Source organism: Anolis carolinensis, chromosome 3 (assembly GCF_035594765.1).
Source record: "Anolis carolinensis isolate JA03-04 chromosome 3, rAnoCar3.1.pri, whole genome shotgun sequence".
NCBI lineage: Eukaryota > Metazoa > Chordata > Lepidosauria > Squamata > Dactyloidae > Anolis > Anolis carolinensis.
In genome coordinates this window covers 252321713-252330931 of record NC_085843.1, presented here as the reverse complement: position 1 = coordinate 252330931, position 9219 = coordinate 252321713, and the positions used below count along the sequence as shown (strand labels likewise).

At 39.7% G+C, this 9219-nt stretch overlaps 1 protein-coding gene across 1 annotated transcript; it reads right to left on the bottom strand.

The window, feature by feature from the left end:
* Window positions 1–5006: 5006 nt before the first annotated feature.
* On the bottom strand, window positions 5007–8689 carry ccl20 (C-C motif chemokine ligand 20). Its single transcript, XM_008106236.3, has 4 exons — window positions 8035–8689; window positions 6741–6855; window positions 6197–6274; window positions 5007–5601 (listed from the first exon to the last, which is right to left on the bottom strand). The coding sequence occupies exons 1-4, from the start codon at window positions 8108–8110 to the stop codon at window positions 5562–5564; spliced, it is 309 nt and encodes a 102-aa protein (XP_008104443.1). The 5' UTR covers window positions 8111–8689; the 3' UTR covers window positions 5007–5561.
* Between the last annotated feature and the right edge of the window lie 530 nt (window positions 8690–9219).

Genomic DNA, 9219 nt, shown 5'->3' with positions numbered 1-9219 from the left:
AGGCGGCTTGGAAGCGAGGCCCCGCCCCTTTTTGGTCCTGCGCGTTGCTATGGCGCCGCTCCTCGGACGGGGGCGGGGCTTACGCTTGGTGACATCATAAAGGGCTTGGAGGCAGGCATTCAGAGAATAGAGTAGTCATAGGCAAGCGGCTGAGGAGGAAAAGGAAGGGGCCTGAGGCCAGGAATTGTGGGAGTTGAAGTCCAAAACACCTGAAGGGCCCAAGTTTGCCCATGCCTGGAATAGAGAGAAGGAGGATTCATATCTGTATGGGAAGAGGAGCTCCATCCTGGATTTATTCTATAGATGCACCCATGGAGTGGTTGTAAGAATAAGCTTCTTTATCTCATCCGATCTCTTCTGGCAGGCCTACCCAATCAATTTTAAACTCATGCCCTATGTTGACTGTATTTACTTTGTCCTGTGTATTTTAATATATCTATTTCATAGAAATGCATTTTAATGTATGTATGTATATAATATGTCCTGCCACTTCATATTGGACTAATGGATTATGACCTGTGAGGGTCTTAACCTATTGTGTAGCAGCGTTTCAGGAGTGTTCCCTTAGTTTATTGGGGTAATAGATGATCACTGGGCATATAAATATCTTGTTTCTATTCCAAACTCCCAGCAGACAAATATTCAACAACTTCTTTAAATAACAAGTTTGCTTTATTTTAATTATTTATTTATTTACCTTATATCTACCCTGCCTTTCTCCACCCCAAAAAGGACTCAAGGCGGCTTAAATATGGCAACCATTACAGGCCTTGAAAATATACAAACAATGACTTAAAATCAATTTAAAAAGTTAAAATTAATACATATTAAACAATTAAAGCACTTACAAAAATGTAAGAAACGAATTTTGGAAATGTGAAGAGAAGGAGGGCTCCCATTATCATATGTGATGGACTTGTGGAAAGGCAAAAGCATACTGGAAAAAAATAAGAGACACACTACAAATGATATTTAAAAAAACAATACCAGTGAAACCGGAACTATTCCTTTTGGGTATACGTAACTTGAAAATCGACAAAAATGAAGATAAATTGCTCTTTCTCCTAACTATAGCGGCAAGAATATGTTATGCTAGCTCATGGAAGAAGAAAGAGACTCCGGATGAAGAGACATGGTTGAACAAAGTGCAGGATTTCCTTTTGCTCACGGAGGAGGGAAGATTGGCAGTATGTTGTGTTCCTTTCTGTCTCATGCACTTTCTGACAGCCTTCCTCCCTCCCTCACTTCCTTCCATCCGTGTGTTGTGTGTGCCATGTGTTACCTCCTCTTCCTCCTCCTCCTCCTCCTTTCTCTCCTTCCTTCTTCCAAAATGGAGCAGAAGAGAGAGAGAGAGAAGAGGATAGCTGGAATGCTGGCAAAGGAAGAGCCTACAGATGCCTCCTTCCCTCCTTCAGTTGACCCAAGGGCCATCTAGTCCAACCCCCTACTTTCTGCCATGTAGCAAAAGCACAATCAACGCACCTTTAACAGATGTCCATCCTGCCTCTGAATAATAATAATAATAAGAAAATATTTTCCTACTTTGCAAGTGTTATTTCCTGTTTAATTGTGTAGTCCTTACTTTGAAAATAGTAGTTGTGATCCAGAAATTTTTTTATGCTCACAAACTATGTCAAATTGGTGGAGACTCAAGATACGCAGTCATTGAGAAACTAGAACAAAATGTGTTATAGCAGAATGACCCTCCCGCAAAGACAAAGTTTTTGCAGTTTAATAAACTTTTCCCATGTGTTAATGATAGAACCAATTAGGAAATGACATTTATAACCCAGGAACAAAAATCATAGCCAAGGTGTTTTTCTTTTCACAAACAAAACAGGGGAAGGACAGTGGGCGGGAACAACCCTCTACAATGTGATGACAAATCAACTGAATAAAATGGATAGTTTGCTAGTGTGTGGTGGAGATAGGAAAATCATCCATTTAATTTCAAAACAGAGTATGCCTGAGCTGTATGGTGAACCTACTCTTCCAAACACTTGACATGTTCAGCAGGATGAAGTCACCTGTATCCACAGATTTTAAGATCCATAGGGGTCCAAAAACCCAGTGGATATTGAAGGCCCACTGATCAAAAAGTTACTTCCTTTATTTCTAAGATCTTAAAATGACTATTGCTTTAATCAAGCATATCAGCAGAAAGGAATTAATGACAATCTGTACTAAAATATAAAAATGGGATACAAAGAGTCAAGTTGGAGAATTCAATAGGAAGAGCTGCGAAGTCACTATTAGGTAATCTGATGCCATCCCGTTTCATTGCCATGTTGGTTCATAAGGAGCAAAACATCACCATCAGTCTAAAGAGCTGATATAACAGAAATATTCCCAAAACTTTAAAGGAAATAATCAAGTTTAGCCTAAAAAGAAACTGGTACCAAAATAAATGGACTGTAATCATCTATGGAAGCACATCGTGTTATCAGTTTGCTTATTTGTAATTTAACAATTTTCTTTTTTTATTCTTGCTATTAAATACAGAGATCTTTGCTTCATTTGTGATCAATATGAGTCCTAACAGGCTCTTAGTTACTCTTGCCAATTGCTAATGAATAATTTACAATGGCAGTGTAAACAAAATTTCTATTGTGGAAAATATGCACACATAGCAAGTAAGATCAAAGAGGGAACTTTTTCCCCTTTTGAAGCAAGAGAACTTTGCCCCTTTCTCAAATGAAAATAATTGAACTTTGTAAATCAATTGCACCATGATATAGGTCAGAGTTTAATAACCCACTACGTTTTCAAAGCATTACTATGACTCCCTACTGTTTGCCCTTTCAGAATAAATCTTTCATGTTTCAAAGACAGGAAATAAGATATAATAGCAAAGAATTTTCAAAATATTTTGTGAGAGATGAAACACTGGTTTTTTAAATAGGTTTGTCTCATTTGTGTATAGGAATTCTTTTATGCCGAGTGGGAAATACTTTTAACAGAACAGTACTTCTAGATAGTTGTAATGAATAATAAGGTTTGGTTTGAAATAGTTGTTGGGGTTCATGTAGAGTTTATTCACAACAAAGCTGCTAAGTAAATGAGGAGTGTGGTGAGGTCCCTAGAGCACTTGTGACTTTCAGGTTGGGGAAAGATTAAAGGACATTTTAAAGTCATACATCCAGGGGCAGTTCACCCATAAGGCAAACCAGGCAGTTGCCTGTGGCACCATTTTCTTTGGGGCACCGTTGTGGAGCTCCCGCGTGCGTATGCACCCCCCCGCTTCCTCCTCCCAGGTTCGCTCTCTCCCTCCCTCTCTTTCTCTCTCTGAGGGACTTGGCCGGATTCGCCTTTCCAGGAAGCTTCACGGGGATGCTTCTGCAGCACCGCCCACTCATGCTGTGATTGGCCTGGCGTATCTGTCACTCTCGCAGCAGAAAGTCCCTCCTTTGGGACGGGGCAGTCTGTCGAGACACCGAGGCCTTAAAGAGTCACACACACTATTTAGTCCAACAATAGGTTTATTGCAAAAAAAAACAAATAAAAGCTCAGAGACACTTAACTTCAGTGTCTCTGGCCAAAACTCAAAGAATTTACCCAAACTGGTCTCCAAAAGGCAAACAGAAAATAATCCGGGTTAAACAGAAGGAAAAACCGGATTGAAAAGCAGTTAAAGTAACCAGCAAACAAGCAGCACTGTACACAAGAGTTCCAACAGACAGCGCTGCCCCCAAAGAGTTAACTGCAAGAAGGAGTTGCCAAAGCCAGCCGTAGTCCAAGAGTCGTCGCCGAAGAAAGCCAAAAAATACGTCGTTTCCAAGTCCGTCAAACAAAGTCATCGTCAAGTCAGTCCACAATCCAGGGAGGGAGAAAGCCACACTCACAAGAAGTCAGTCCAAGTCAAAGATTCTCAGGTAACACAAACTCCAGGCTGCAGTACCCGAACCCAAAACCCAACACAAGAACAGGCAGCAACAAATACACACGATATGTAACCAACACTTTGCCTTCTACAAAGATTCCCCATTTCAGAGCCTACTTTTAACTTACACATCATTATCCGATGATGAGCTGGCCTTTCCCCACCATCATCATCTCTTACAGCTGTTCTTGTCTTCACACGTGAACCTCTGTCTCCATCCCTCCAGTTCCTCCATCTCTTGTTAAGACTTAGGCTTCCCCATGATTCAGATGTATCTCCCCTTTGCCAATCCTCATGTCTCGAAAACCCCACAAACATGTCACTAGAGGTTGGCTCTGCATATATATCCCTTATCTCTTGTACCTTAGTCCAATCCATTGTGTTCTCCCCATCCTCATTACTCCCAGACCCAGCATTCCCAGAGAAACCCATAAACAACTCATCATCTGTGGGAGCAGTAAGTATATTCCGGATCTTCTTCCTCTCCCGTTCTTCATCTGATTCCTACTCCCAAGTAACCCTCTTTGTGCCTCTATTCCCATCCACCACATCTCCTTCCTCGCTCAGTGACTCCCCGCCACTTGAAAACCCTTCGAATGTGTCTTCATCAGTAGGTACCATAAGTATATCCCGGATCCTTTTCCTTTGCTGTTCTTCATCTGACACCTGCTCGTGAGTAGCCCTTTCCCCCCTTCTGGTACTCATACTACTGCTTGCAACATTACTTACTGGCTCTACTACAACAAGGTTTCTTCTTAAGTTGAATTTGTATGTATGTCAGAACAGGTAAGTGTAATGGTTAACACTCCTGTGATGTTTGTTTTTCTGTCTGGGCCCTTTTTCAGATACAATATATGGGAAGGAGACTGAGAGATGTAAATGGCTTATTACTGTATGTCTCAAGAGACATTTTCATTAGCATCATGCATATATTTATTGTTTATACACATCGTTCATTTATAAGATGTTTCCGAGGCTGTGAGATCTTTCAGTAGGGCTGGCTTTGGATGGCTGAGTAATCAGATTATTGGCAATGGTTTAACATAGAATTTGACTGTTTTCCACCCTGATCTTATGAATCTTAGATCTTATGAGATCTAAATATATAATACAGCATAAACACTACTGTTGTAAAACATGTTTATTCATTGATATGTTTTTTTCATATATACTAAAATACCATACATGTTCCAGTTTATATGTTTCAACTTAAAATAAAACATTACTCAGAACAGTCACCAAAAAGTGATGAATAAATGTATGCCATACATTTTAAAGAAATGTAAAAGCAAATCCCACCAATCCAATATGCAATAATATGTTGCAAAGGATGAATGTAATAACAGAGGTTTCTAGAACAGTGGCAATGCCATCCATATATATATGGAAAGAGAGAGCACTAAAATTAGTTACAATATATGCATCATATGAAGAGTAGGATGTATGTAACACCCAGTAAGACACATATGCATGAAATACAGTTTAACACTTACGTTTTGATCACAAACAAAGCAACATGTCTGCTATGCTTCATTTAAAACAGTAATCGATGCAATATGAATCAGTTTTTGAGGTTCCAAAGAATCTATTTTTAAAAAATTAGGAAGCACACAATAGTGTACAGAGAAACAATTACAACCCAGCTTAGGTTCTTTGGTCTGCCGTTGCCTCTTGTTTCACTTCAGTAATTGTGCAATTTTGACATCTTCTTGAGTTTAATGCTGTAAAAAATAATGAGGAAATAAATAAGTAAGCTTCAAGTTTCCCTCTTTGCTATACTATGGATGAGAAAACCTTGTCTTACCATTAAAAAAAGGCATGGATATTATACAGCTGTGTATATAGCTATGGTGGGGAGAATGAATGTAGGTATTGCCCCTCAATTAAGAATTCCTCCCAAAGAAATGTTCCTTCAGTCCCTAAATTTTTAGCATTGAAGAGAATGAGACACTGAAAACTCTTCACACCTGGGACTAGCATATTCTAACAGTCCCTTAGTTACTTTACAAGCTGCTTTTTTATGGATGCCTAGGCTCTATTTCTAAATGTTCAACTGAAGAAAAGTGGGTGGGATGGGGGGAAGCAGAATTCTTATTTAGAGATCCCTTATTTCATCCCAACTCTAATCCAAGTATTGCTGCCCATTCTTGTTTAACAATCATTGGAATTAATTATTGGATTTACAAAGTGTGGTTAACACTTCTTTTGAATCATAGCCTCTATATTATAGCTATCTCCCATAAGCACCAAATCTTCTGTAATAATTACCATATCAGACATTTCTGCTTTATCAAATAAATAGATTTGTTTACTTACCTTAACCACTGGAGGTGCTTCTTCACCCACTGGTCTTTAGGATTTGCACAAGCTCTCAATCCATTCTTAGTAATAAAACTGGGGAAAGGAGGGAGGGAATAGAAATTATTAAATTACACAGCCCATCAAAAAATCATGTCATGGTTTTTAGACCTGTTCCTGGGATTATTTGGGGTGTTGATTTGGAAAATTGCATTGGACAGACCGCATCAGCTCTGGTTTCTTAGATATGGTTAACATTCTTTATGGGTGAGCAGATGGCGACTTAAATGGCACATGTTATGTATCTCAAAATCTAGAGTTGATAGGGGAGAACTGGTGCCATTTTTGGAATCAGCAAATCAGATATACCCAGAAACAGGTCTAACATTTGAGGCAATAAAAAAAAAGTTGGACAGTATTATCAATTTGAAAACCTTTTCCCATAAAGGCTTTCTCACATTTGAAAGATTTTTATCTTTTAATAACGACATAGAATATTGGATTATTGGGCCATTTAAAAATATGTCTCCTGATGCATATTTTTTTCTCTTGGGTAACTTACATGACAGCATTGATGTCACAGACTTCACTGGAAAGTTGTTCTGCAAATCCTTTGATAACTCTTCGTGGCAGCGGCCTCTTGGTGTAAGAAAGGCAGCAGTCTTGGTTGTTTTGTGCTGAGGAAGAAGAAGAAAACAATTACATCTTCCATATTTTTGCCCTGCTTGGAGCACATTCTTTCTACCAGTCCCCTATCCAATGGCAGTGTTGCGATGTTTTCCAGAACTGCTTCATTTTAAAAAATGGAAATTAGTTTCCTTCCATGACAGGTTGTAGGAAACTTACTACAGCAAGGCTGGACCCATGCATATATGTATGGGGAATGTGCATTGCCCTCTTCCTCCTTTTCCTTCAGTCCTCAAATTTCTAGCATTGCAAAGAGTAAGACATTAAAATTGTTGTATTGTCGAAGGCTTTCATGGCCGGGATCACAGGATTGTTGTATGTTTTCCGGGCTGTATGGCCATGTTCCAGAAGTATTCTCTTCTGACGTTTTGCCCACATCTATGACAGGCATCCTAATACTTTTGGAACATGGCCATACAGCCTGGAAAACATACAACAACCAATTAAAATTGTTCTCAACTTACCAAGAGAATGTGGATGCCTACACTGTGGCCAATATCCTGTCTCATCATTGTAACTATGATGATGGAGCTAAGTCATTATAGTTATGACTGATGTTGCTCTCCACCCTACCCCAACAGAAATGTGAAGCATTGCTCCAACCAAATGATATCTAAGGTTCTGGAGATCAGGAAACTTGGAAATGAAATCTGCAATGTACTCCTGGTCTGGAGAGATCCCTCAGGGTTCCACCACAATTGCCCATCCCAAAACACCCCAATACTGGAAGCACATTCTAGGTGTCATTTCCCAACATCCTGGCCTCTGTTGTCTCAGGAACATTTTGGTTGGGCCGATGCCAAGATATGAATTTACGTTTTTAAGGGTCACATTCATTTATCAATATTCAAATCCATGAACCCCACAGCAGTGAGGATATTGTAAGTCCAGCCTTTACTACTAGAACTGCTACAAAGACTGCCAGATTCTTTTCTAAATGTTTGACTGAATTTTTAAGTTGCTGAAGAAAAATTTCATTTGGGTGCAGAAATCTTAATAGGGAAGGCAATGCTCTTGCCTCCTCTGCTCTGTTGACAGTAACTACATCCCTGTGGCCCTCCAACTTTGTGGGATAATTGCAATAATCTTTCACCACATTTGTGCTGGCTAGGTTTCTGAGAATATGCAGCCCAACAATATACAATATCATCTCAAGAAAGACCACTTACCTTTACTAGTGCCCACGAGAATGATCAGACCCACCAGAAGAGCTAAAGTTGCATTCTTCTTGCTGAAGCTAACCATGATTCTTCTACTGGTTATATTATGTGTGTCAGGAGAATTTGGCTTGTCTGATCTCTGTCAATCTGCTCAGCCGAGCTACTTATAACACCTGGTTGAGGGAATTCACCAGGAGGTGTACCTTATATGATGCAAACGTGGGAATTTCCCCACAATCATATTAGCATGTCAGATCATTTTTATAGCTATCTGATTTTGTCAGTATTATCTAGGTGGGAATTAATTGAAATCTGGATAAGTGGAACATGTAGCCGAGCCAAAGAGGAAATAGAGGTCAGTGTTCACTGAGAAAAGGTTTCAGTATCAGTGATCAGTGCAAGAGCAGGAAACTCCAGACAATTACTTCCTATTGCTTGTGCGGGGGAAGCACACACCCTTTGGTAAATTCCCTTTAACCTCATGCAGGTTGAATAGATTTCTTTCCCCTGCAGTCAGTATTTTTCATTTATTACTTCCTTTCTATTAGTATGTGTGTGTGTGCATGTGCATATGTGCATGCATGCATGTAAATTGCTTTGTGAGATTTGCCTGAAGAGGAGCATATTAAAACCCTATATACCAGGCATGGGCAAACTTCGTCCCTTTAGACTTAAACTCCCACAATTCCTAACAGCCTACTGGCTGTGGGAGTTGAAGTCCAAAACACCCAGAGGGCTGAAGTTTGCCCATGCCTGCTATGTACTATACATTATAGAAGATAAAATTAGTAGGCTCAGATGAGCTGATGCAGTGAGAACAAAACAGCCAATTTGTTTTCTTTGCTAAATGTTGTATGCTCATGTGTACATGCATGCACATGCACATGAATGGAGCACTCATGCCTAGTCTTAGTCCTTTGAAAGGTCTTGCCATACAATGATGGCCAGAAATCCAACAGGATGAGTATATCACTTTGTAATTATGGAATAACAGTTCCACCTCCATCCCTTTTGGATGCCCCAATGACTGCCTTCTAGCAAGCTCAACAGTTTCTGTCAGGAGCAGTACCTTTCCTTTTCTATATACAAACACAAGTATATAGACTTCAAGGATACTATCATCATCACCCTTTTCAAGAAAGGGGATAGAACAGACTGTGAGAACTATCGCGGTATCTCCCTTCTAACCTCCGC

Bases quoted from the DNA above. Each gene is read 5' to 3' on its own strand.
- ccl20 (XM_008106236.3), bottom strand. From the start codon at position 8,110: ATGGTTAGCTTCAGCAAGAAGAATGCAACTTTAGCTCTTCTGGTGGGT. The intron at 6,275-6,740 runs GTAAGTTACCCA...TCCTTTCCCCAG, and splicing joins TGTGACATCAATGCTGTCAT to TTTTATTACTAAGAATGGAT. The intron at 5,602-6,196 runs GTAAGTAAACAA...TATTTTTTACAG, and splicing joins AAGCACCTCCAGTGGTTAAG to CATTAAACTCAAGAAGATGT.